The sequence below is a fragment of the Megascapheus bottae genome, chromosome 18, assembly GCF_031878675.1.
Source record: "Megascapheus bottae isolate mThoBot1 chromosome 18, mThoBot2.hap1, whole genome shotgun sequence".
Lineage (NCBI taxonomy): Eukaryota > Metazoa > Chordata > Mammalia > Rodentia > Geomyidae > Megascapheus > Megascapheus bottae.
This window is the reverse complement of record NC_143526.1, coordinates 32,607,144-32,634,577: the sequence shown is the minus strand read 5'-3', so window position 1 is coordinate 32,634,577 and position 27,434 is coordinate 32,607,144. Positions and strand designations below refer to the sequence as shown.

The 27,434-nt window shown below is 43.4% G+C and overlaps 1 protein-coding gene across 2 annotated transcripts in view; it reads right to left on the bottom strand.

Annotated features, from left to right (window-relative positions):
* Window positions 1–1,028: 1,028 nt before the first annotated feature.
* The window catches only part of Rpn2 (ribophorin II), a 45,727-nt gene continuing 19,321 nt past the window's right edge, over window positions 1,029–27,434 (bottom strand). Inside the window, exons 8-18 of one of the 2 annotated variants that reach the window (XM_090352317.1) lie at window positions 26,387–26,505; window positions 24,483–24,588; window positions 15,111–15,202; window positions 13,363–13,477; window positions 11,226–11,420; window positions 10,135–10,221; window positions 9,050–9,145; window positions 8,721–8,796; window positions 5,932–6,061; window positions 4,458–4,505; window positions 1,029–1,352 (exon numbers count right to left, since the gene is read on the bottom strand). In XM_090352317.1, coding sequence (XP_090208443.1) covers window positions 1,340–1,352; window positions 4,458–4,505; window positions 5,932–6,061; window positions 8,721–8,796; window positions 9,050–9,145; window positions 10,135–10,221; window positions 11,226–11,420; window positions 13,363–13,477; window positions 15,111–15,202; window positions 24,483–24,588; window positions 26,387–26,505 — 1,077 coding nt within the window. In that variant the 3' untranslated portion in view covers window positions 1,029–1,339. The remainder of the gene's footprint in view (window positions 1,353–4,457; window positions 4,506–5,931; window positions 6,062–8,720; window positions 8,797–9,049; window positions 9,146–10,134; window positions 10,222–11,225; window positions 11,421–13,362; window positions 13,478–15,110; window positions 15,203–24,482; window positions 24,589–26,386; window positions 26,506–27,434) is intronic. The other variant, XM_090352318.1, reaches the window with a different exon arrangement.

Below are 27,434 nucleotides of genomic sequence, written 5' to 3'. Positions count from 1 at the left end.
GAGAAGAAAAAGATAGGGCTGGGAGTGTGGCCTAAAGGTAGAGTGCTTGCCTAGCATGTATGATGCCCCTGGGTTTAATTTCTCAGATAACACAGAAAAAGCCAGAGGTGGTGTTATAGCCAAGTGGTAAAGTCCTAGCCTTGAGTAAAAGTGCTCAGGGATAGTGCCCAGGTCCTGAGTTCAAGCCCCAGGACTGGCAAAAATAAATATATGTACGGTTTGTGGTATTTTGTCATTTTGTCATGGCAGCAGAACGTTGAAAACAACCCAGCTGGGTACCACAGGGTTCTCATTGCTAAGAAAGCTGGATGGAAGCTGGCTTTTCCTTCGTCTAGTAGTATGAGTGAAGGGTAGAGAAAGACCAATACATACGGCTACAGAGGCTGGGAGTTTGGCCTAGGGGTAGAACGTTTGCCTAGAATGCATGAAGCCCTGGGTTCAATTCCTTGGTGCCACATACACAGAAAAAGCCAAAAGTGGTGCTGTGGCTCAAGTGCTCAAGTGGTAGAACATTAGCCTTGAGAAAGCTCAGGGACAGGACCCAGGCTCTGAGCTCAAGCTCCAGTACTGGCCAAAAAAAAAAAAAGAAAGCTACATAAAGTCTGAATGTAGCTCAGTGGCAAAGCACTTATTTAGCACATATAACATCCTCAGTTTAACCCCCAGTACAAAAGAAGAAAAAAAAGAAACGAAGGTATTCACTGCTGGGCACCAGTGGACATATGCCTAGAATCCTAGCTACCCAGGAGGCTGAGATCTGAAGATCATGGCTCAAAGCCAGCCCGGGCAGAAGAGTCCATCAGAAAAAGCTGGAAGTGGTACTGTGGCTCAAGTGGAAGCGTACTAGCCATAAGCATAAATAGGCTCAGGGACAGCACCCAGGTGCTGAGTTCAAGCCCCAGGACCAGCCAAGAAAGAGGCTACAGAAACACCCTCATCATCTGATTAGCAACCAAGCCCAGCTAAGTCCCTCATATGCTCCCAACCACGCCAGCACCCTGAAGTCTAGAAAATGGTCATACCAGGCCTTTGTTCTTATTATCATTCCTTTTATTTCCAAACTGATTACAGATTTCAACTTTTCAAATGTAACATTGGGTACCTCAGGTCATTCACAGCATCTTGCTAAGGCATCATGCCAAGGAACAGATGATCTGGGCTCATGGGATCAGCTCTGTAGAAAAGAAATTGAAAAAAAAAACAAGCAAAAGTAACCAGATCTAACGTCTCTTTTAAATAAAGTGTTTGTTTTCATTCCTCCTGGCGCACTGTGAACTGCTCTTGCCTCTGTTCTTCGCCATTCATTTCAGTTCTTAGTTTTTCCATCCTTATCCTGGGACTAATGTGCTGTTCTGAAAGAAAAGAGAGACAAAGTTCCAATGACGGATGCTGCACTTGCTAGGTGGTGGCCACGGAGGCCAGGCCTCCCCACCACTCACGCGGAACATCTGATGAGTGGTGCTATGTTGTGTGCACACATTCACACCCTCCATGTCTCACAAGCGAAGGGAGACACTCGCTCGTAACAGAACTGACGCTGACTTCAAATCAATGAAGCGAACCTGATGACACTAAGAAGGGGATGAGGAAACTCCGGGCACACCTCTCACAGCACAAGGCCAAAGACGTAAACTTCAACCAGAAAAATAGAGACTAGAGTCTAAACAGGCTCACCTCCAGACCCCACACCTGCCAACCAATACTTGTCCTTCTAGAGGGTGAAGAGGACATCCTGCCCCACCGCCTGCCAGGTAGCTGTGCCTACCCACGCCAGCCTCAGCACTCAGCTCCAACATACAGTGGCTCCTGAAAACGGTGCTACTGGGGTCCGAATAAGTGGGAGAGGAAGCACTCTGCCACCTGAAACACACCCTCAGCCCCCACTTCGTTTATCTTATAGATAGGGTTGCACACTTTTGCCCAGGCTGGCTCAGACTACGATCCTCCTTTCTATGCCTCCCCATTTTATAGACATGAGCAACCACAGCTGGCTTGTTGGTTGCGATTTTTTTTTTTGCCAGTCCTGGGGCTTGAACTCAGGACCTTGGGCATTGTCCTTGGGCTTTTTCAAGGCCAGCATTCTACCGCTTGAGCCACAGCTTTTTCTGTGTATGTGGTACCAAGAAATTGAACACAGGGTTCCATGCATGCTAGGCGAGCACTCTACCACTAGGCCATGCTCCTGGGCCCAGGTCTCTCTAACTTCTAACCTGAGCTAACTTTAAACTGTGTCTTACTGACTTATGCTTCCTGATTAGTTAGAATGACAGATGTAAACCATCACATCCAATTTTAAAAGAAAAAAAAATTTAATTGAGTCATAGTTTCTCTATATAGTCCAGGCTGGTCTCAAATTTATGATCTTCCTGCCTCAGGCTCTTGAGTTCTGGGAGTACAGGCATGCACCACCAAGCCTGGCCCCCACAGAACAACGTTAAGAGAGGGGAAGAACCTCTATCACTTTACCCCTCTTTCCTCGGTGCCAATGCACTCTAAGAAGTGATGGGAAAGAAATGACAATGGCCATCAACAGACTGCAAGCAGGGGGGGTGACAGCAGAACTAGAGTACAGACACACCCACCACTCTCAGCAGGCAGCTGGACCCTGTGGTGAGGGCTAGTGTGATGATTTCAGTGTGGAAGAATGGCAGGCTCCAAGCCAACAACGCCGCCACCACCAACAACAGTTTCCAGGGAAATGCACAGGCATGCAACAAATCCCAAGGCAAAGTGAGTGCTTCTAATGCCTTGCAGGATTCAGAGGCTCCTGGAGATACTCAATGCGCATGTTTAGAAATGCTCATGGAGAGATGACAGCAGGAGTAAGGATTGAGAACAACAGAGGGGCAGTAGTTCATGGCCAAGAAGCTCTGCTCTGCTCAAATTAATGTCTGTTCTCAGCTTAGGAGCGCTCAGCCACAGAGACACGCAGGCTCCAGCCTCTTAAGTCCCAAGTGTACAAATGATCAACAATATGAGGCTAAATGGAAAGGGAAAAAACAAGCCAGAGGAGAATGAAAGAGCTCAACATACAGCTAGTTTTGAAGGCAAATCTCAGAGGACTACAATTTAGGATAAAAACCAAATGGATATAGCAGGGTATCAGAGTGGGGAGAGACTGCCTATAAAAGGGACACTGGAGACTTTTGGAGTATAGAAGCAGTCTATCTTGATTGAAGGGACACTTAAAGGATTATACTTTTATTGTATGTGGATTACACCTCACTTAAATCTGAAAACAGCAACAGTCAAAGTGCAATTTCCTTCTATAATGAGTTGAGGTGACCCAGCACATGTGTACACATCAGTGAAAAGGCTCTAAATTTTAGGTTGCCCTTGATCGCTCTTATTTTCACAAGATAAAACTAAGATGGCTCTGGCAGGAAGAGTCATTTCCAAGGCATGGGATAAGACATGATCTGAAAATTCAAATATCCCCTTCCCTTCTGACTGGGCTGGCCTTGTGCGGTAAACTTTGCCACACAGGCTCAATGCCAGCCGAAGACTTTGATAAAGGGACTTTGTTTTGTTTTGGCCAATCAAGGGACTTGAACTCTGGGCCTGGGCACTGGTCCCTGAACTTCTTTTGCCCAAGACTAGCATTCTACCCCTTAACTAATATATATGGGAGCAGGTCGTGAGGCAGCAGGTAAACTGTGACTGGCTGGCCCCGGAGAGGGTAGGGGTGGGTACTATTCTATACGAGGACGGTCTTGGACCCTACTGAGCTCTAGGAAGCTGGATTGTGCTGCTTTTAGCTGTGGCCATCAGCCAGTCATAATTTTTTTTTTTTTTTTTTTTTTTTTTTTGCCAGTCCTGGGCTTAGACTCAGGGCCTGAGCACTATCCTTGGTTTTTTTTCTCAAGGTTAGTGCTCTATCACTTAAGCCACAGCACCATTTCTGGCTTTTTTCCATGTATGTGGTACCAACGGTACCTGGGTCTTCATGCATGCTAGGCAAGCGCTCTTACCATTAGGCCAAACTCCTGGCTCCAAGCCATTCATAATTTAATCTCACACAGCGCCTAAATACACTAATGCTATAGAAAGGCCTAGAAGCCATAATAAGGTGTGCCAGGGTTTGCCATGGGATCACCATTTCTTAAATGCAAGTGGTTTGGATGGAGTCCAAACCACTTACCCTCCTCTCTGCTCTTCTACAAATGGAGAGGGGCTGTTGTGTAGAGACCCCCCCTCCCCCCCGTGAGATATTAGCAAGGAAAATAGTCAAGACTAGGACAGAGCTGCTGTACGCAGTGAGCAACTAGGCTACTCAGGAATCTATGGCCCCGGTCCAGTTACAACCACAATGCAGCAAATTGAAAAGTAACCCCACAGTTAGGCTTTGGCATAGGGAGGGAGAAGGAATGAGTGGGCTGAATCTCCACTGACATGCATGAGGTGGGCAGGAGGGGAAAGGGCGCCTGCTCCTGGGTGAGCCCGCCCTTCATCTTTACCGTAGTGTCCTATATTTTGCCAATCTACTGCTCTGCTCTGCAGCGATCCTGCCAAAGGAAAGAGTGTTTGAGAATCAAGACAGGACAGTGAGAAGAGAAACAAAGCTGAGGAGAGAAATGGCAAAATCCAACCAGAGCTTCCATTAGAGCCACTCATTTTTCCGGGGTTGCAATGGCTACAGCACTGAAGGTTTGACCCTCAGTACAGGAGAAGTGGGTAGAGGAGAGGGTAGGAGGAGGACCTCATTGATCCTTGGGGAATTCTGGGTCTTTTCCCCCAGAATTCCAGATTTCAGGTTAGGAACTCCTGTTGAGCAGGATTCTAAAGCAAATGGCTTCTACCCTTCACCCCTTGATAGTGTTCATCTTGTGGGTAACTTCCAGAAGAGAGGCTTCTGGCTCCTTGGGGCTGAGACTGGTGGCTGCAAGGGAATAAGGCTCTGTTCTGGAGAAACTGCCAAGTTCCCAGCTCTTTCTAAACCCAACAGCCAGGTAAAGGTCATTCAAGGGGAGTGAAGGGGAGCTGCTGCTGTGCTAAGGGGAGCTCTGGTAGGACCCAGATTATTACAGGGATGCTAAGGAGAATGTCTGCGCTGGGCCCCATGGTGACGCACTGAAAGCTCACAATGGAGCTGGATGGAAGCAAAACCTTTACTTCTCTCACAAGTAAATGGTTTTTCTGAGAAGGCATCGAGGATCTGACAGACCTAATTGGCAGCCATGTTGGAAGGCATGCTGCTGAGTCACAAACCTCTAAGAGAAGGCCTGGAGGGAGAAAGCAGGGAATGTCTAGAAATAATTTCTTCCAAGGGTGAAAGAATTCCTGGCCTTTTCTTATTGGTCTTTGTGTGGCTGAAAATCACCTAGGCTCTAATAAAGCCAAATCAATGAGAAACACCTATGTGACATTTAATCTGCCTCCAAGTCTTTTCTGAAAGCCCAGCTGCCAGCAAGCCGCTATCACATGAAGGGCTGACCATTTACTTGTGTGACTCTCAGGCTCTCTGCTTCCCAGGGCAGATCTGGGAGCTCCCAGGCAGAAAGTCTCTGCTGGGGGCCTCTGCAAAACCCCACACCTTCTGCAGGCAGAACACAGACCAAAGGAAGAAAAAAAAGCTCTGGACACCACAGGGGTCACAAGGGCGCCACTCTAACAGGCCTGAAAGAAGGGAGGGTTGGGCTCTCTATGGCAGTAAAAAAGGGAATTTTTATATAGCCAGCAAACAGACAACCTTACAGCATGTATTTTAACCCACATTTACCACTTATTCTAATGTGCAGGGACAACAATTACTGTGGTTTTCACACATTTTCAGCTAACCATGGGGGCTCTGTCCTGACTTTAAACATCTTGTCTTCAGTGCCGGGCTGGATGAAAGTATCAGCCTTGTCCTAAGGATAAGTCCTGCCACAACACCTTGGTCTCTGAGCTGGGTTAACCCACCCTGGAGTTTCCACTCACTCTCATCCTTACCTCTTGATTGCCTGCTGGGCCAGCATCCGATTGCCAGCCAGGAATGTCACACTGCCCAGGATAGCCAGGTACTTCAGGGTCTGGAACATGTTGAGCTGAGTCCAGTAGACATACATGAGCCCCAGCATGGCTACAAGAAGACATGTCATGACATCAAGACAAGTAAACAGTGACAGTGCCATGGAAAGGTTTATATATATATATAGACCAGCTTACTTTAACTCTTTTACCTGATATTAGAAAGTACAACTCAATATATTTATCTTGATCCATGGTCCTATTTACACTTATTTCTCTGCTTTTTGTTTTACTTTATTTGGCAGTTCTGAGTTTTTAACTTAGGGCCTTGTGCTTGCCTAGTTAGAACCTGACCCATGACTGCAGTCCTTTTATCCACTGGTTGTTTGTCGGTCCTGAGGCTTGAACTCTGGGCCTGGGCAGTGTCGCTGAGCTCTTCAGCTCAAGGCTACCATTCTACCAAATTGAGCCAAAGTGCCACTTGCGGTTTTCTGGTAGTTAACTGAAGAGTCTCATAGACTTTAGTCCTTGGGCTGGCTTTGAAGCATGATCCTCAAATCTCAGCCTCCTGAGTAGCTAGGATTTCAGGTGTGAGCCACCAGTGCCCGGCTGGTTATTTTAGTATATATATTTTTTTTTTAATTTTTTTTTTTTTGGCCAGTTCTGGGTGTGGACTCAGGGCCTGAGCACTGTCATTGGTCTTTTTCTTAAGGTCAGAGCTCTACCTCTTGAGGCTCAGCACCATTTCTGGCTTTTTTCTATGTATGTGGTACCGAGAAATCCAACGTGGGTCTTTGTGCATGCTAAGCAAGCACTCTACCACTAGGCCCAAACTCCTGGCCAATATTATTATATGCGTGTATGTGTGTGGGTCATGGGGCCTGGGCACTGTCCCTGAGCTCTTCAGCTCAAGGCTACCACCCTACCCTTGAGTCAAGCCCCACTTTCCATTTTCTAGAGGTTGATTGGAAGATAAGAGTCTCAGGTCCTTTTGTGCCTTGGCTGGCTTTGAACCTTGATCCTCAGATTTCACTCTCCTGACTAGCTAGGATTACAGGCATGAGCCACCACGCCCAGCCGGCTACTTATTTTTGAGACATGATATTACTTCCTAACTGGGCATTCCACCTGAACTGTGATCTGCCTATTTTCTTTTCTAGTCCTGGGGCTTGAACTCAAGGCCTGGGCACTTGTTTGCTCAAGGCTAGCACTCTGCCTCTTGAGTCACAGCGCCACTTCTAGCTTTTTCTGTGTATGTGTGGTACCGAGGAATCAAACCCAGGGCTTTGTCCATGCTAACTAAGCAATCTACCCACTAGGCCACACTCCCTGTGATCTGCTTATTTTAATGTTCCTATCATAACTGGGATGATAGATGTGTGCCATCACATCCAAATTCTTATTAATTTTTCAGCCTCAGCTACCCTGGAACCATTATCCTCCCAATCTTAGCCTCTTGCACAGTTTAGAATGACAGGCACTTGCCTTGTGCCCAACTATGGATTTAGAAGGAATCTCAAACTTTTGTGGCCAGGTTGGCCTTAAACCATGATCTACCTTTCTCAGTCTCTCAAGTAGCTAGCATTAAGAGCACGAGTAACTTGCATAGTTTATTTCTGTCTTTTGTTTCATATAAAGCTAGGTGCAGATGGCTCACATCTATAATCCTAGCCACTCAGGAGGCTATGAACTGAGGATTGCAGTTCAAAGCAAGAAGGACTGATGAGAAAGGTGTAGCAAAAAGGGTTTGGTGCTGGCACTGACAGCTTAGGGTTCTGGTACAGCTCTGCCCTTACCAACCACTTATGATTCCAAATTCTCTCACCTGTCAAATGTGATCATTTCTGCTCTATACACCCTCCCCTAGAGTTGTGAAGAAAACCAAACAAAGAAGCATGCACAGTAAGCACACTGGCAAAAAAGTCAAGATTACACAAATTTATATACAGGTCTTGCTCAGTTTAACCCAGGAGAGCTATCACTCAAGTCTAGTAATTTATTTAGAAGGAAAGGTCATGCTATCAGTTTTTGCCAGAGGATGATAGATGAACTATAGCAGGGCTGCTTAACTAGTTTGAGGTCAGGGACTCTGAAAATCTGATCAAAGCTATGGACTCTTTCTCCTCAGGAAAAAAAGAAAGCCTGAAGTATAAGGGCTTCATCTAAGGGTCCCTCCAAAAGGTACAGGCTATGATGCAGAGATCATGACTCGCGGAATTAAAGTACAGTGACATCTCAGTGAATTGCAAGGCAACATAGATCCAACAGGGTCAAAGTCTCAGAAACTCAACTGGTTTACTATTGAGGCCATTTTGGTCCAAAGTTCCCGGTTACCAATGCAGGATTGTGTGTCTGACTATGGAAGCGACTATTTTCTATTACTGTCCATGAGCAAACATGAAGATCAATGCAGAGAGGAAAAGATAACCTTCGGAAACTGCATTAATATTCTTCATTAAGGAAGATGGCTCAGTGTAAAGATATGCTAAGTGAGTAATCTCTGGAAGCAAACGGGGCTATTAAGTGAGGGTAAATGGCTTGCCAACAGCCTCCTAGTACAATGAGGCTCAATATAATGACAGCTGTTCTAAGCTGATGAACCAAACAGGTTTATCATCATATTAACTGTCCTAAAAGGCCAGGAGGAAGAGGGAAATGTTATGCTATTAAGTCATTACAGTTAATAGGTTGTGGGTCTACTAACATGGCTTTTGTGCAGGCCGGCAAAATGTCAGAGGAGGTTAAACAAATTAGCAGCCGGGGGCACTTACCAGCATGTCCCAGGTGAAAGATAATTGTGCTAGGAGCAAAAGTCAAGTTGGAGATGTTGGCACCAATCCGGATCCACTGCATAATAAGAAGAAATAAATTAAGAAGACATTAGAACTTGAAAAAGAGACAATACATACCTTACCAAGACTAATCCAATGAGCAGCCCCATGGCTTTAATGTTCATGCATACTGGAAAGACAGAATTTTCCCAAGTGACAACCCCTCTGGAGGCATGCTAAGGCCAGAACACAAAGCCTCCTTTGGAAAGGCTACATCTGCCAAACCTGGCACCAGACACATGCTGCCCATGCCAATTACAGCAACTCACCAGAGCAAAGAGCAGAAGCAAAGGCGAGAGGATCAGGGCCGTGAAGGTGTTGGACACCACCGTGGGGGGCCTCTTCTCAGGCTCCCGGAACAGGTGCTACGGAGAGAAGGCACATCAGCAAGAAATGCTCTCAAAGGGAGCACCTGGCAACAAGTGGCTACTTGGACTTATGCCTCTTGTCAATGGTTTCTGACCAAAGGTCTCCCTTTCCAAGGATGACGTGGTGGTCCTAGCTAATGCTTTGCCAACTTTTCTAGGTCAAACTCATTGTCAATTGGAAGCTAAAGCCCATTAAGTTGCAGGCATCTGGGTTGCAGCAAAGAGGGCACCCAGTCCTAAAGATGGCCTGGGTAAACATCTGAGGCAGGACTCAACTTCAGAGACCTTCTAGGTTCCTAGGCCATATGTTGAAGCCTTGCTTCTAATATAGATAGCTCTAACCCCAAATTCCTCCTCCCCTCCAGCCACAACTCTGGAAATACCCTAAACAAACTTTGTTCCTTATCCTTTCTGCCTCATTTCCAGAGTTAAAACCACAAGGATGGGCAAGTATTGTTGATGTTTTTCTCCTGAGCAATTTGAGAAACTCATATAGCTAGAGTAATCTAGCAGAAGCCATCAAGGAGAGACTGGGTAGCCACAGATCAGTTGCACAGCTGTGAGATCAGAGCAAGGTGCTTTACGTAACTTTACCACTCCTTGTCTCAGCTTCCCGCTCAGAGCTGGAGATGGGGAAGGCCATGGGCTTCCAGTGAGGGCTACATGATGTAGAGCTCTTTGACTATGCTTCAGGCACTGTAACACACTGTTCATGCTGAACCAACCTCTCTCCCTTCCTTATGCCAGTACTGGGACTTGAACTCAGGGACTCATACTCCTTGCTTAGCTTTTGCTGCTCAAGGTTGGTGTTCTACCACTAAAGTCACAACCATTTCTGGCTTTTTCCTGGTTAGAGATACAAGTCTTAGGGATTTTTTTCCTATTGATTTGTTTTTAAGATCTGTCCTCCAGGCTAAAGGTTTGCTTCCCTTCCGCACAGCCCCCATTGCTTCCTTGGGTTAGTAGATTAGGTCTTTGAGATATACCTGGATCTCTTGTTTGGGAGTAAAAAGGTTCTGTGACAGAACAGTGGAGGGAGCTTCTTCTTCAGGAAACTTGATGACCACATCCGCCTGAAAAACAAGGACAGTCTTTAAAGGCACAAAGCAGGGAAGGGAGTAAAAGCCTCGTTAAGATGATAGTCCCTGCTTTCATCTAGACCCGTGCTGAAATAGCTCTAAGCAGCCCAATCACTTTGGACCCATTAGGTAACAAATTGAAGCAGTAAAAATTTCAAAAACAAAATAAATACTTGTTGGAAATGCTTTTTAGAGCACCAGTTCCAATTTTCTACCAGTATGGAAAAATAAGCCCCCCATAACTACTTGATTCAAAGATTCTCACTGGTACACTGGCTGCTACAGTTGCAATCACAAAGTGCCTGGTGTCCCCAGGAAGTGTGATTCAGCCACGTTAAAAAAAGAAAGAAATGAAAATACACTCTCATCAAAAGTAGCCTGAAGAAAAGGAGGCTTAAACACAACAGGAGCAGAGTCAGCTGTCCTTTGTTCTGCAGGAGGACCAGCCACAACCTGAGGACACAATCTGGCTTCCACCATATCTCCATTCTATTACCGACTTCTCTCCCCCGCCTCCCGACTCAGGGCTCCAACAGCCCCCCACATCCCCCTTGCTCACAGGCCACAAACCACATAGCTTTTAATCTGTTTCTGCCATCACATCCATCAAAAGAGGTGTGCAGAAGAAGAGCACTATGTAAGGTATAAATCCTTATATAAATGGAAGTCTTCGGGTTATTAGCATTTTGCACATTTTGCAGTTCCTGAACCATTACCAGAACTCAAGGATTATCCCTCCCATAAAGCTATACCAGATCTCAAAGGCCAGGGTCTTATCCACAGTACTGGTTGTAACATTCAGTATAACATTGACAGGAATTTACAGATTACTAGACTCATGCTGTCAAGTTCACATTTGTTTCATTAATCAATGTTTATCAAGCACCTACCATATGCGAAGCTAGGTATGATTTAGAGACAGAACCCAATGCCTGGCCTCAGGGGAAGAGCCCCTATGTCCCTGAAAGGAGTCTTTTGTGTCTGACCACAGCACATACCACATTCCAGAGAATTGGGTTCTTCAAAGTAGCATCACCGATGATTAAGTAGAGAGTGTAGATGCCTGAGGCAGAATCAAACTCAATCTTTCTTTCAGAGGTGTCTAGTTCAAACTTATACACATTCTTGTTGTCTGGCTCAGCAACAAATACCACTTCCTGGCCAGTCTTCTGGTTATGAAGTCGGACGAATGTCTAGATGTAACAATAATACAATTTAATCAGTTTGCAAACTCTTTGTGGGCCCAAAACAGAATCAGCCAGACTGCCAGCTCTTTCATCACTGTAGTGCTAGATCTGCCAGACTTGCTCTAGAGAATGGAAGGAGTAGCTACTCCACCCTAGTTCCAGCTCAAAGACAACTTGGTGGTATCAGGAAAGAAATGTAACCTAGGGGCCTTGCCAATTCTCTACAGGTTAAAAGCTGAATGCTCAGTTCGTGGATGATTTAAGCTCTTTGCTATTGTTGCAGTTTCTTCTTTCTGCAAGTCTTTTGGCCACTTTACTGCCCAATTAACTTCTTCATCAGAGGGTGAAAAGAAGGGAAACAAGGCAGAACTGAAAGAGGCCCATGTTCAATTTCCCAGTGCCCCTAAAGATTTAGTAGAAGAAGCCTGGGTGTAAAAAGCCAGGTAGAGTTCTAATGGGGCAGAGCAGCTCAGTGTCATGGAGTAAGGCCAGCTGTAAAGAAGAGCTGTCTGGCTACCCTACTTATTACCAAGGTTACTTAACTTCCTTGAACTGTGATTTGTCTTTAAGGCAAAAGATTAACGTTCTACATATGGCAGAACTGTAATAATGTAAGCAATACATAACATATAGAATCTGGTTATATACTAGCTAGCTAACAAATAGTAGCTAATAATATTCTGTAATAATGATACTGGGTCTGGGGGCCGGGAGTTTAGCATAGTGGTAGAGTGCTTGCCTAGCATGCACGAGGACCTGGGTTCCATTCCTTGGTACCACATACTTAGAAAAGGCCAGAAGTGGTGCTGAGGCTCAAGTGGTAGAGTTCTAGCCTTGAGAAAAATCCAAGGACAGTGCTCAGGCCCTGAGCTTAAGCCCAGGACTGGCAAAAAAAAAAAAAAAAAGATACTGGGTCTGATCTCACAAGAAACTAAGGTTTCTATACATTAGAACTATAGGAAAACTTAGTATCCATTCAGAGCTTTTCTTTCTAGAGATTCAAGGTAGGTTAATTCTAATTCGTTGATCATAAGGCACAAGCCATGGTCATCTCATTAATGTTAGATCTACAGAAAAAGTGTAACTACATACACTTGGACAACAATAACAGCAACAACAAAAGATCAAAGACTGGGCACCAGTAGGTCAGGCCTGAAATTCTAGCTACTCAGGAGGTCTAGATCTGAGGATTCTAGTTCAAAGGCAGCCCAGGAAGAAAGCCCATGAGACTCTTCAATTAACCGCTGGAAGTGGCACTGTGGCTCAAGAGTACTAGTCTTAAACTGAAGAGCTCAGGGAGATTGCTTGCCTAGTATGCATGAAGCTCTAGGTTCTATTCCTCAGAACCACATAAACAGAAAAAGCAAGAAGTGGTGCTTTGGCTCAAGTGGAAGAATACTAGCTTGAGCAAAAGTGCTCAAGGACAATGCCCAGGCCTTGAGTTCAAGCTCCAGGGTAGGGGTGGGGGTAAAATATATATATATGTTTTTATGAAAGGGTCACTAAAGTGTCAATCTGCCTTAAATACATCTTTATTTTATGTTTTGGTGCCAGTACTGGAAGGCTTAGACTCAGGGCCTAGGTGCTATCCCATTTTTTCCTTTCCTTTCCTTTTTTTTGGCACTTACAGTTTCACTTTTGACTTCTCTCCTGCCTGATCTGGCTTTGAACTGCAATCCTCAGGTCTCATCTCCTGAGTAGCTAGGATTACAAGCATGAGTCACCGGCACTTCGATAAATACATCTTTCAAATAGTGGCACATATGCCAAGTGAAGGGTCACAACAGTGGGAGAGGCGTGGAACATGTAGGGGAATGGGAAGGACTATCAGGGTGCAGGATCAGGAAGGAGCATTTTCTCCCTCTCCCACGTGTGTTTATAGCACCCGGACCCTCTGGAGGCTCACAGGCCAGGAGAACTGAGGTGGGGAGGGAGGCTTTTCCCAGACCTGGTGAGGGGTGAGCTCAGCACCGGTGTTCACATCCACCAACTGGAAGAACAGGGCAAAGTTCTGGTGGCTGTCCGCAACAAATGTGCCCTTTGCTTTGGCTGGGTAGGTCACCCTGAAAAAAAGACATCACAAAATCACATAGTTACATAGACCTAGAAAGTATCTCTAAGAAAAGGCCAAGTGTACACCCGTCTCCCCGCCAACCACCTCTGTGATGGCCAGGTGTGGTGGCTCACACCTATAACCCTAGCTACTCAGAGGGCTGAGATCTGAGGATCAAAGTTCAAAGTCAGCCCAGGCACAAAAGGACCTGAGACTCTTATCTCCGATTAACTCTAGAAAAATGGGAAGTGGGGCTTGGCTCAAGGGTAGGGCTGAAGAGTTCAGGGACAGAACCCCATGATCCAAAAAAGAAAAAAGGTTGTCATGGTGCTTTTAGGGAGGGAGGCTAAAGAAGACTGTAGTCCAAGCGAGCCCAAGGTTAATATGAGACCTCCCCCTCCCACCCCAAAAGTAACCAAGGCAAAAAGGGCTCAGACAAGGCTCAAATGGTAGTGCACTAGCCTAGCAAACATGAGGCCCTGAGTTCAAAACCTTACTATGGACCAAAAAAATTAGCAATTCTGAAGACTCGCCTGAATTCAGCAGGACAGGACTGTGACTCATCAGTAATGGTATTTGCGGAAGCCCTTGGAGAATGGCAGCCTAAGGGCAACATATTTGCCTTCTGGGTTCTAAGAACCTAGGAGGTTTCCAACTAATTTCAAACTCACCATGAGCCAGAAAGAGCTGCCATGAGGCCATTAACGGTAAATTCAGGAATGTGATACAAGACTGTAGTAGAATGTAAGTTAATATACTGCTTCCTTCACTAAGAAACAAACTTGCGGACTAAACACAGTTGACCCCCTGCCAATTTGCTTAGCTAATCCCTGAAGAACACTAGAAAGAGAACTTCTTCAATTCTGAGGTACAGAATCGGTTGCTACTGAAACAGAAATGCCACCTGGACCAAGCACTGGTGGCTCATACCTATAATCCTAGCTACTCAGGAAGCTGAGATCTGAGCCAAAACATCTGTGACTCTTTTTTTTTTTTTTTTTTTTTGCCAGTCCTGGGCTTGAGCTCAGGGCCTGAGCACTGTCCTTGGACTTTCTCAAGGCTAGAGCTCTACCACTTGAGCCTCAGCACCACTTCCGGCTTTTTTCTATGTATGTGGTACCAAGGAATCGAACCCGGGTCTTCATGCATGCTAGGCAAGCACTTTAACCACTAGGCCAAACTCCCGGTCCACATCTGTGACTCTTATCGCCAGTAAGCCAATAGAAAACCAGAAGTGGAACTATGGCTGAGTGGTAGAAGACTAGCCTTGAATAAAAAAGCTCAGGAAGGGCTAGGAGTTTGGCTTTAGTGGTGGAGTGCCTGCCCAGCATGCACGAAATCCTGGGTTCAATTCCTTGATACCACATACACAGAAAAGGCCAGAAGTGGTGTTATGGCTCAATTGGTAGAGTTCTAGCCTTGAGAAAGCCCAAGGACATTCTGCAGGCCCTGAGTTCAAGCCCCAGGACTGAAAGAAAAAAAAAAAAAAGGCTCGTGGATAGTGCCCAGGCTGTGAGTTGAAACTTCATGATCAACTTTTAAAAAGAAGTAAGTATCAGATGAAGGGGTACACAATGCTTAGACAGGTTCTTCTCAGATTTAGGGCACGGGATCCCCTAGTGCCCATGTGGCATCTGACTTACCGGGTGGTCTTGGGTGCAATGCTCTGATCCTTGTCCACAGTGGAAAGATCAACATTTGTGATGCCAACTTCAGTGGAGATCTTGACTCTGAGCTAGAGCAAGAACCGGAAAACATTCACCAAGTCAACTGGAATGTATACAAGTAATGAACAACACACAGCCAAAATTTTCTACTTTTGTTTGCAATGCTAGAGATCAAACCTAGGGCCTTACATACAATAGGAAAGTGTTCTATCACTGGGCTGCATTTTCAGCCCAAAGCAGTTTAGTCCTAAAGGTAAGCAAAGGCATGGAAAAAAAAGAAAATCCTACAGCAGAAGTTTTTGGAAGATCACAAGTCCTTAGAGACTAAGACTAGTTATTAAGCTGCTTGTTCTTAGCTAGTAAACAATGGTAGCCAGATTCAAACTCACATAGTCAAAATCCACCATGTGCTTGATTAGATCTCATTATACAGTCCAGGCTGGCCTTAGCCTCCCAAGTACTGGGATTATAGGTATGCAACTACACACGTGGCTACAGTCTTCTGCCCATGTGATGGAATTCTACCCCCTTGCCCACACGGAGTCAGGTGGGTCACGTGACTTGCTCTGGCTGAGGAAGAATGCAGTCATTTCTGGGTGGAAGCTTTAAAAGTGTGCAAGACTTTGTTCTCTAGCACAGACACAGGTTCAGAGGTAGGGGGAGCATTCAGCTCAGTTCCTGGGCTAAGACAGCATGAAGCAGAGCCTCTGGCTGACCCCTAAAGACACCTAGCACAGGCACTAGTAAAATTCAGTTGTCTGACATTGGTGAAATTTGGAGTTCATTGTTAGCACAAGACAGTCTATCTTGACTCTTTCCTTACAAATATTTCCACAAAGAGGAGAGCTAAAGCCAGTAAACAAAAAACTTATAAGCTAGATTGCAATATAAATATCGGAGAGAGAAAGTACGTAAGTTTATTCATTGGAAATTTCTAAGTTAAAAATCTAAGTTTGAATGCACAAATTATGCAAATCCAAGGTGCTTTTATGTGCAAACATGGTTGACACACTTGACTGCAGTGCTTAAGGGAATCCTCCCGGATCCACTGGTATACAAGATGAAGCAGAGAGGGAGGGCAGAGTAAACAGATGAAGGAGAGCTTAAGCATTTTAGCAAAATGCTGTGTCAAAGTATGATAGCCTCAAATCAATGAAAAGAAAAAATTAGGAAGGGATAAAGAATAACTCTTTTGACCTCCTCTTCTATTGTCATTTAATTGCTTGGTGAAAACATCCTTAACTGCCAATTTGAACAAGGTGTCTGTTTTGCTTCAGTTGTTTTATTTATTGCCAGTCCTGAGTTAGAACTCAGGCTTGAACTCAGGGCCCAGGCACTGTCCCTGAGTTTGTTTTGCTCAAGGCTAGCACTCTACAGATTGAGCCTCAGCACCATTTCCGGCTTTTTTTCTATGTATGTGGTTCTGAGGAATTGAACCCAGGTCTTGGTGCATGCTAGGCAAGCACTCTACCACTAGGCCAAACTCCCAGCCCCCTGCTTAATTTTTTGAATGCTAAGATTCAGAATCTGTAAAGACACTACCACTTTACTATTAGAATATATGGTTGTCTATTGGCAGAATGATATTTAGCATCACTACCTGTCAATGAGTCTTGGCAACTGGGTAGTTATGACAATGGAGGAAGTAGAAGACAGACGGTAGTACAGAAATCCTCACCCAACAAGAGCTAGGAGCTTCTACTTTGTTTCTCCTTGGGCTATCCAAACAGCCTCACAACTTACAGGACTTAAGAGCAACCTTAAGCTGGGAGTTTGGCCTGGTGGTAGAGTTAGCAAGCACGAAGACCTAGGTTGGATTCCTCGGTACTACATACATAGAAAAAGCCAGAAGTGGTGCTATGGCTCAAATGGTAGGGTTCTAGCCTTGAGGAAAAAAAAAAATCCAAGGACAGTGCCAGGCCTCGAGTTCAAGCCCCAGGACTGGCCAAAAAAAAAACAAGTGGTGGGGCCGGGAATTTGGCCTAGTGGTTAAAGTGCTTGCTTAGCGTGCATGAAGACCCGGGTTTGATTCCTCAGTACCACATACATAGAAAAAAGCTGGAAGTGGTGCTCAGGTCCTGAGCTCAAGCCCAGGACTGGCAAAAAAAAAAAAAAAACAAGTGGTAAAGAGCAAGCTTAGCAGTTGAAGCTCAGTCCAGAAACATGTCCTTTGAAGACAAGCCAGCAGAAAGCTGAAGCGAAGCAGCAGCCTAAAAGCTTTGGCTGGCCCACTATCGTCTAGCAAGCCGAGTGCTAAAGCTGCATCTCTACCTCTCCTAAGGTGCATGGACAGATGCAGGGGACATACAGGGATGGTGAGGTGCTCCTTCTGTCTCATAGGTAAGCCACAGCTCTATAATTAGATTCAAAATGCTATGAATGTGGAAATGCAGGGGAAGATACTGTAATTAAAACCACTGGAGGCGGCCCCTGACTGAAGAGTGGATGGAATGGAAAGCCCCACAGCAAGAAGTCTAAGAAAGAAGGTTGGGTTTTTTTGTTGTTGTTGTTGTTTTGTCGGTCCTGGATACTATCCTTGGGCTTTCTCAAGGCTAGCACTCTACCACTTGAGCCACAGCACCACTTCCGGCTTTTGTGTATGTATGTGGTACGGAGGAATTAAACCCAGGGTTTCATGCATGCTAGGCAAGTACTCTACCACTAAGCCACATTCCAGGCCCTAAGGAAGACATTTTAAGAATTCAGCACCCTCTAATTTGCAGAGAAGTAGAAAATGAGCAAAACTCTAACCTATGTAAAACAATCTGACTTAATATGAATGTTTCTGTAATCTTTATGAACTTTAACCAGATTATGCCCTCTTCATTCTTCCTCTTAAGGACTTATTCAATGATTTGTAAATCACTATTCCACCTACATGTCCATTAATAGAAATCATACTAAGTAATGGTACCTGAAATACTATGGAACAATTAAAAAAGACAACAACTACAAAACAAGATAACGAGCACTGGTGGCTCATGCCTATAATCCTAGCTAATTATGAGACTGAGAGCTGAGACTGATCTCTCTTTGAAGCCAGCCCCGGTAGAAAAGTTCATGAGATTCATTTCTTTCTTTTTTTTTTTTTTTTCTGGCGGTCATGGGACTTGAACTATGGGTCTGGGCACTGTCCCTGAGCTCTTCAGCTCAAGGCTAGTGCTCTACCACTTTGAGTTACAGCACTACCTCTTATAGTTTTTCATGCTCAGACTAGTTTTGAACCACAATCCTCAGATCTCAGCCTCCTGAATAGCAAGAATTACAGACATGAGTCACTAGTGCCCAGCAAGAAGCCAGAAGCAGAGCAGTTGTGACACAAATAGAGTGTAATCCTTGAATAAAAAGCTAAAGGAGAGCCTTGGCCCTAATTTCAAGCCTCAATGCTAATACACAAGCAAAAAAAAAGAAAGAAGATAAAAAGGAAAGCGAGGGGAAGGGGGTAAGGAAGGGAGAGGACGTAAGTAACAGCCTTCTTTGCTGCACTGGAGCACTGTAGTGCTACTGATGAACACAGAACACTTGAAAACAAATGCTTTTGCTTCTAAACTCTCACTACTAATGTACCTCCTCAGCAAATACTCAATAGAAAAGTGTTTTTATGCCACTCTTTTAAAGCACACTGAATGGTAAAAAGCCTCATTTTAAACAGTTCTGAGTAAAATCCCTGTTGACTATCTGCTTCTTCTTTGAAGCCAACACTATGGATTAATGTTCATAATAGGAAAGAGACTTTTTTTATCTTTATGCAAAATCCTGCCAATACTTTATTTGCCTATACTGTATGCCACACATATCTCAAAAAATGTTTTAGCACCAGGAAATGCAGGGCTTTTTTGTTAAGAGAAACAACCTTCTAGTTTAGCTACTACTGTCAAAAATGATGGTGAATTAAGGTCAATTAATCTAATGAAAGCTTATAAAATCCATGCTTCCCAATAGGCAGTCTAATGTCAATGAGTACTGTTACAGGTTTCCACATGAAGCCACCATTAATGCAATCTGACCAATGTCGGATCTGTCTGGGGAAAGCAAACTGGACTTGCTGAGCAGCTGCCAGCTTCTAAGTGCGGCCATTACTAAACTTACAAAGTACAGCTTGCATATATGGCAGCAGTCAGACATGAACACATACACAGAGGGGAGAGATTTTGAAAATGTTTGCTCCATCATCAGGAAGGAAAAAGACAGCAAATGGCCTCAATACAAGCTTATTATCATTGTGTGAACAACAGCTATTAGTCGGTTTTGCCATTTCCTACTTAGACAATTTCTCCAACACCCACAGAAACACTTGGACAAACACCAGATTTGATGTTACAAAAAGCCAAGCTGTTATTAATCAAGACAGTGTGGTACTAGCATTAAGAACAAAAATATGGATTAACTGAACAGAATTCCAACTTTAGAATTTATCCATGTATCTATACACACACACACACACACACACACATATATACACATATATACATACACATGTATATATGCAGTTCAGTTTTAACAAGAATGCCAGGAACATTCAATGGGCAAAGAACAGACTTCAACAAATGACAGGACAGCTGAACATTCACATGCATAAGAATGGGGTTGGTCCCCCCCCATTAAATACCATACACAAAAATTAAGTCAATACTGACCAGAAATCTAAGTGTATGAGATAAAATTATAAAATTGTTATAGTAGTAAATCTTCATGACCTTGGATTAGATATTTCTGAAAGTGATGAATGGCAATTAATACAAAAGGAAATATAAATGGTCAATAAATGTTCAATTTCACTAGGAATCAAGGAAAAGCTTAAAACAACAAGATACCATTTCACAACTATCAGATTATCAAAAACTGATTTACTAATTAAGAATATGAAGAAACAACAATCTGACAATACCTAATAGAACAAAAATAAAGGACTCATTGAAAAGACAAACATAAGGAGGATGAGCAAGACTGGTGACTGACTAAAAGGAAGAAACAAGCAGAAAGAAAAAGGAAGCCAGTTTATGCCTGTAATCCTAGCTATTTAGAGGCTGAGATCTGGTTCACAGCCAGCCAGGGCAGGAAAGTCCCTATGTGATTCTTATCTCCAATTAACCACTCAAAAACTGGATGAGGAGCTATGGCTCAAAGTGGTAGAATGCTATCCTTGAGCAAACAAAAACTCAGGGAGAGTATTGAGGCTGAGTTCAAGCCCCATGATGACAGAAAGAGAGAAAGAGGAAGAGAGAGGGAAAGAAAAGAAAAGAGGGAGAGAAGGAAATAGACAGGGAAGGGAGGGAGGGAAAGAGAGAGGGAAGGGAGGGAAGGAAAGAGAGAGGGAAGGGAGGGAGGGAGAAAGGGAGAGAAGGAAGGAGGAGGGAGGGAGGGAGGAAGAAAGGAAGGAGGGAGAAGTGGCACTGTGGCTCAAGGGGTAGGTTGGTAGTCTTGAGCTGAAGAGCTCAGGGACAATGCCCAGGCCCAGAGTTCAAGTCCTACAACTGACCAATAAAAAAAAGGAGGGGGGAAAGGGAAGGGAAAGGAAAGGCAGGAAGGCAAGCAGGATGTTAGGAAAGAAGGAAGGGAGGGAGGGAAATAAGGGGGAGGGAGAGAGGAAGGAGGAAAGAGGGAGGGGAGGGAGGAAGAGAAAGAAGGAAGAAGAGGGAAAGGAGAGAGGAAGGAGGAAAGGAAGGAAAGGAGAGGCGAGAGGGAAGGAGGGATGAAAGGAAGGAGGGAAGGAGGGAAGGAAGGAAGGAAGAAAGGAAGGAAGGAAGGAAGGAAGGGAGGGAGGGAAGGAAGGAAGGACTTAAGAGCCTTAAGTTTGAATCTGACATTGTAGCTGGAGAGTTATTTCCAATATAAGGAGGGTAGGAGCAAGAAGTTGCAGGAGTTTGAGGACAACTTTCCCTTTCATGTGTTATGATATAAATATAGCCACTTAAGGAAGGAAGCTCACATTAAAAGAATTTGTATTTGGGGTCAGGAGTTTGGTCTAGTGGTAAAGTGCTTATCTGGCAGGCACGAAGCCCTGGGATCAATTTCTTGGTATTACATACACAGAAAAAAATCAGAAGTGGGCTGGGAGTTTGGCCTAGTGGTTAAAGTGCTTGCCTAGCATGCATGAGGACCTGGGTTCGATTCCTTGGTACCACATACATAGAAAAAAGCTGGAAGTGGTGCTGAGGCTCAAGTGGTAGAGCTCTAGCCTTGAGAAAGTCCAAGGACATTGCTCAGGCCCTGAGCTCAAGCCCAGGACTGGCAAAAAAAAAAAAAAAAAAAAAAAAAAAAAGAAAAAATCAGAAGTAGTTCTGGGGCTCAAGGGTAGTGTTAGCCTTGAAAAAGCTCAAGGACAATGCCCAGGCCTTGAGTTTCTGTCTCTAGGACTGGCAAAAAAGGAATCTGAATTTTAAAAGTTCAAGGGAGAGGGGCCGGGAGTTTGGCCTAGTGGTAGAGCGCTTGCTTAGCATGCACAAAGACCAAAGTTCGATTCCTCGGTACGACACACATAGAAAAAAGCCAGAAGTGGTGCTGAAGGCTCAAGTGTTAGAGCTCTAGCCTTGAGAAAGTCCAAGGACAGTGCTAAGACCTTGAGCTCAAGCCCAGGACTGACAAAAAAAAAAAAAAGTTCAAGGGAGAAACACATAAAAATAATTTCTACCCAAATTCTATTACAGTGAATGGATCAGATGTCTCCTGTACAAAAGGTCAGACATGAGGCATAATGACTGGAGCTCTAGAAAACATTTTCCTATCTACCAAACTTTAAAACAAGTGCTTCATCTGCCTATGTTAAGTAATGTCTTAACTTCTGAAAAGGTCAGGCTTTCTAGATGCCTACTCCTCTCACAAAGAGCTGAGGGTTCTCAGAGAAAGTACCAGGAAAATAGGAACATCAAAATAAATGACAGCAATGGATCGTAGGCTATAGGGCAAAATCAATACCCATGATATATTACAAACACACTGATTTAAACTATGTTGTATGAATTGATGAACATGAAAGGCCAGCTTATTTTTCTTACAAAATGACAATGAATAAATGTAGACGGAATCCAAAAAAGAGAAATCACCTCTGGCAAAGGGCATGGCAATAACAGAGACAAGAAGATCAGGACATTCAAAGGGTTCAATACTGACCCATGACTCTCTGAGCACACAGGATTCAATCATGCTCCATGGTTCAAGAAAGTAGTAAAAGGTGTAATTCATTTACAATATACTTATACTGATTCAAGAAAGTAGCAAAAAGTATAATTTATCTATAATACACTTAAATCAACAAAGGATCAAAGTAAAAGCCACAGTGCCGGCAGGGGAGCCTTCAATTATCTGGGAAAAGCAGTAAAGTGAAATGCCTTGTTTTCACATGCTACCAGATAATGAAGCTTACTTAGCATTTTGTCCTTAGAACTGCGTGGGTCTTCAAACAAACCTCAGTTAAAAAGCTGAAACACAATTATTATGAGCGATTACAAATTTTCTCTGCTAATTTTTTTTCTTTTTTCTTTCTTTCTTTCTTTTTTTTTTAGGGGGGGGGTCATGGGACTTGAACTCTGGGCCTGAGCGTTGTCCCTGAGCTCTTCAGCTCAAGGTCACTGCCCTAACCCTTGAGCCACAGTGCCACTTCCAGCTTTCTGGTGGTTAACTGAAGATAAGAGTCTCATGTATTGGGCTGGCTTTGAACCAAGATCCTCAGATATCAGCCTCCTGAGTAGCTAGGATTACAGATGTGAGCCACTATGCCCAGCTTTTCTCTGGTATTTATCCATAAAACCTCCCTCACATGTATGTGTCCTTCAATGTGATTTACCACTCAAATGGCATCCAGCACTTTTCTAAACATACCGATCCTACTATGCAAAACTTTCAACATTATTTATGCATCTGTGAATTTATGAGAATTTTTTATTTTTATTTTTTATTTTATAAATTTATTTTTGGCTGGTCCTGGGGCCCAAACTCAGGGCCTGAACACAATGTCCCCGAGCTTGTCGTGCTCAAGCCTAGTGCCCTAGCCCTTCAGCTAGAAGGGCTTCACTTCTGGCTTTCTTTGAGTAGTTTATTAGAGATAGAGTCTCATGGACTTTCCTGCCCAGGCTAATTTCCAACATCAATCTTCAGGTCTCAGCCTCCTGAGTAGCTAAAATTACAGGCATGAGCCATCCGTGCCCAACTTAAAGAATTTTTTAGGGGCCAGGAGTGTAGCCTAGTGGTAGAGTGCTTGCCTAACATGTAGAAAGCCCTGGGTTCGATTCCTCGGTACCATATACTCAGAAACAGCTGGAAGTTGCACTGTGGCTCAAGTGGCAGAACACTAGCCTTGAGCAACAAGTGTCCAAGGGCAGTACCCAGGCCCTGAGTTCAAGCCCCAGACTGGCCAAAATTAAAAAAAAAAATTATATATAATATATATATAAAAAATTGCCGGGAGTTTGGCCTAGAGTGGCCTCAAGTGGCAGAGTACTAGCCTTAAGGAAAAGGCCCTAGGACAGTGCTCAGGCCCTGAGTTCAAGCCCCAGGACTGGCAAAAAAAAATTTCTATATCCTGATTTTTAAAGTGTCAGGGATTCAAACCAGGACCTTGCCACAATAAGGAAGTACTCTACCACTGCATCATCCCCAGCTCTCTACTTCCTCATAGTGCTGGGGGGTTTGGCAGTGGTAGGTTTTGAACTAAGAGCCTCATACTTGTTTGTCTTGCTTGCTCATCACTGCTACACGATCATATGAGTGACTTATTTGGGAGAATAATGGAGTCTCCTGGGCTTCCCTGCCCAGACTTCAATCCTCTGAATCTCCTGAGTAACTATGCATTTGGGACAGACCCCAGCTCTACTTCCTAGCAGTAATGCAAGGGCTAGAGATACAGTTCAGTGACATATATACAAGGTCCTAGGTCCAATTACTAGGAACAACAACAACCAAAAAGAAAAGAAAAACAGTAATCCAAAGTAATAACTGAAAAGAACTGATCAATAAAGAAAAAGCTTTGATCAAGTTGCTAACTGTCTTTGGTAAGTCTGTCAGACAGCACAGTTCAAACCTATCTTTTTCCTCAGGTAGTCACCCACTAGCTTGGGCACAAAGACAAGCCAATACACCAGATGATTCACATGGGTGCCTCTGTTATTTCTTTGAATATATAAATAAGAAAATGCACTTATAGGATGAGGAGTTTGTCTACCAGTAGAGTGCTTGCCTATCTAGCATGCACAAAGCCCAGGGTTCAATTCCTTTGTTACCACATATACAGAAAAAGCCAAAAGTGGTGCTGTGGCTCAAGAGGTAGAGCGCTAGCCTTGCAAAAGCTCAAGGACAGTGCTGAGGTTCTGAGTTCAAGCCCTAGGACTGGCCAAAAAAAAGAAGAACACTTACCTCTACAGTGTTTGCAATATAACGACTGTCACCTTCAACTTTGACAGAAAAGTCATAATAACCACTAGAAAATTTTCCGTTCTCGAAGTTTAGTTCAAAAATATCCCTGTGAAGAGTGACAGTGGAGTCAGCAAGAGCTCGGAGCAGGTCTCATGTGTCCCTGAGTGCTGCGCCACGCCTTGCGCCTTGCGGCCTTCTTACTACTCCGCATGCCCCAGCTCACTATTACTTAGCATGGAAAACTTCACAACTTCCCCAAACCATATTTCCTCTAAGTTTCAAACGTTCCTTTTCTTTTGTTTTCTCCTCAGACCTTAAAATTCCACTTCCTTGGAAAGTTACCATTAATTTTATTTAAAACAGGTAAATTTATAATATCCCAATTATTTTGTTTTCTGCTAGGAATAGAACCCAGGGCCTCCACATGGAGGTAAGCAAGAGTTCTACCACTGAATAAGACCACTGGCCCCCAGTTATGTTTGACAATAATAAGGAAGCATAAAAAGAAATAATCTCAAATGTTCAAAGATGTTGGAATAGGATAACATAGTTATGGAGTGATTTTTTTTGGGGGGGAGTAGTATTAAGTCTGTATTTTCAAATCTTAAATTTCCTAAAAAGGATATATCCTACTTTTATTTTTTTTTAGCTTTTTTTAAATATATTTTTATTGTAATTAATAGAAGGGTTACATGATATTTGCCAGATAAATGGTGCATTAATCCCCATACATTGATACCCTTTCACATGTCTTGGTCCCCATTTCCCTTCCCCCCTCCCCCACTCCTCACCTTGTTTTCCCCCGTTCCCTATCCAATTTCAGATACCTACTTTTATTTTTAAAAAGGAATTAGTTTAAATGGTAAACAAAGTAGAAAATTACTATCTCTAACTATACAGAGAAATTCCAGTCCCTTTTACTATTTCAGTGATCTCATCTAAAAAATAATTTGGCTTTTGAATTTCACATATTCTGTGAGTCTGATTGCAGAAGAAATTAATTTTCTCTTTAATATTCTAACCTCCCGATTTCAACCTGCTAACTTGAAACTTAACAAAATTTCACATAAAAACAACCTTAATTTTTAACAAGTCTGGATAGCAATTTTAATATACAGTGGTTAAAAATGAGAGTAAAAAATATTTAATCTTTTGGAAAAATGTTCTGATACATTATTATCCAAGTACAATAAAAATTTAATTTAAAAAATGCATCTAGGTCAAGAGCCAGTAGCTCATACCTGTAATCCTAACTACTCAATAGGCTGAGATCTAAGGATCACAGTTCAAAGGCAGCCCAAGGAAGAAAAGCTTGTTACTCTTTCTTCAATTAACCACCAAAAAGGTAGAAGTAAAGCTATGGCTTAAGTGGTAGAATGATAGCCTTGAATAAAAAAGCTCAGAGATAGCTCCCAATTTCTGAGTTCAAGCCCCAGAATTGGCACAAAAAAACAACAACAAAAAACATAAAATAATGGATCTATATGTACAGAAAAAAGACTGAACATTAACAACAAAAATGACTATAAAACCTTACCAGTAGTTAACTCAAGGTGATAGAATTATGGGTAATTTATATTTTCTTTTTGTTCCTTTCTGATTTTTTTCTATCCATATCCACACACTGGACAAAAGTATTAGATATTCAATTTTAAAATAATCACTTATATCAAAATGACAAGACAGATGAACTAGAAACTGACAAGGAAGAAAAGAGCAAACCAAAATTATTTTAGAAATTTTCTTACATTGAACTGCAGCATTTTTTTTCTTTTCTACCAAATTTGGGCAAATTTAGTTTTACCACTTCAGTAATACTCATATTAATCTGTTATACTGACTTCAGACTAACTTTCAAAATACATAGCTGAGTGTGTTGCACATATCTGATGCTTAAGACTCACCCTGCAGGAGTGAAAGATGTCTTCTGGAGAACAATGGATCTAGAAGCAACAGATTTGGCATGTTCTAGCTTCACAGTGGCCTGAGTCAGGGGCTGTGACAGAACATTGGTGACCTGCAACTGAAAATAAATGAATAAACAAATAAATGAATAAGCAAAATAATTAGCAACAAGAGGGAGTAGAGGTTTGTCTCTGGGGAGCTTTATCAACAAGAAGCAAGCTCTACCAAACATGGGTCTGCTGCCTAGCAGAGAAAGGCACATTTTGATTAAAAATGCCAGAGCTGAAAGGATCCTAAGCGTGACCTTGCCCAATTCTTTCAGTCTTTAGAGATTAGATTAGAAACCCGGGGGGTTGGGGGGGAAAAGAAGGGGGGAAGATCCCTGGTCTCTGTTCACTCTCTTATTTTTTTTGCCAGTCCTGGGGCTTGAACACAGGGAACTCAGGGTCTGGGCATTGTCCTTGGACATTTTTTACTTAAGACTATGCTCTGCCACTTAAGCCACCGCACCACTTCAGGCTTTTTCTGGATATGTGGTGCTGAGGAATCGAACCCAGAGCTTCATGAATGCTAGGCAAGCACTCTTCCGCTAGGCCACACTCTCTGCCCCTCTTCTCTTTTTCTTTTTTAATCCATGCTGGCTTTGAACATTGATCTTCCTGCCTTGGTTTCCCAAGTGCTGAGATCAGACGTAAGCTATCACATCTGGCTTATATGTTTCCTTCTTTCTGATCCCCTGTTGCAATTAACTCTAGGAAGGGCAATGGGAAAAATGAAGAAATATGGGTAACCTTAGTGACTCATTTGTTGAAAGTCCACTATATGAGAAATACACAATGTCTTTACATAAAACTTCCCACCTACAAAATACTGACCTTGCAGATGAAAATGAGGCCAAGAGAGGTTAAGACTGGCAGTTAAGTGATTAGCACTTCAGCTTCAGAGACAATCCTTTTCCTATTTTGTTTTCCTAGGTGCTGTGACTCACAGTGAATGACATTAATATGTTTATTTCCCATCTCAGCCTTTGTGGAAGTAATATGAACT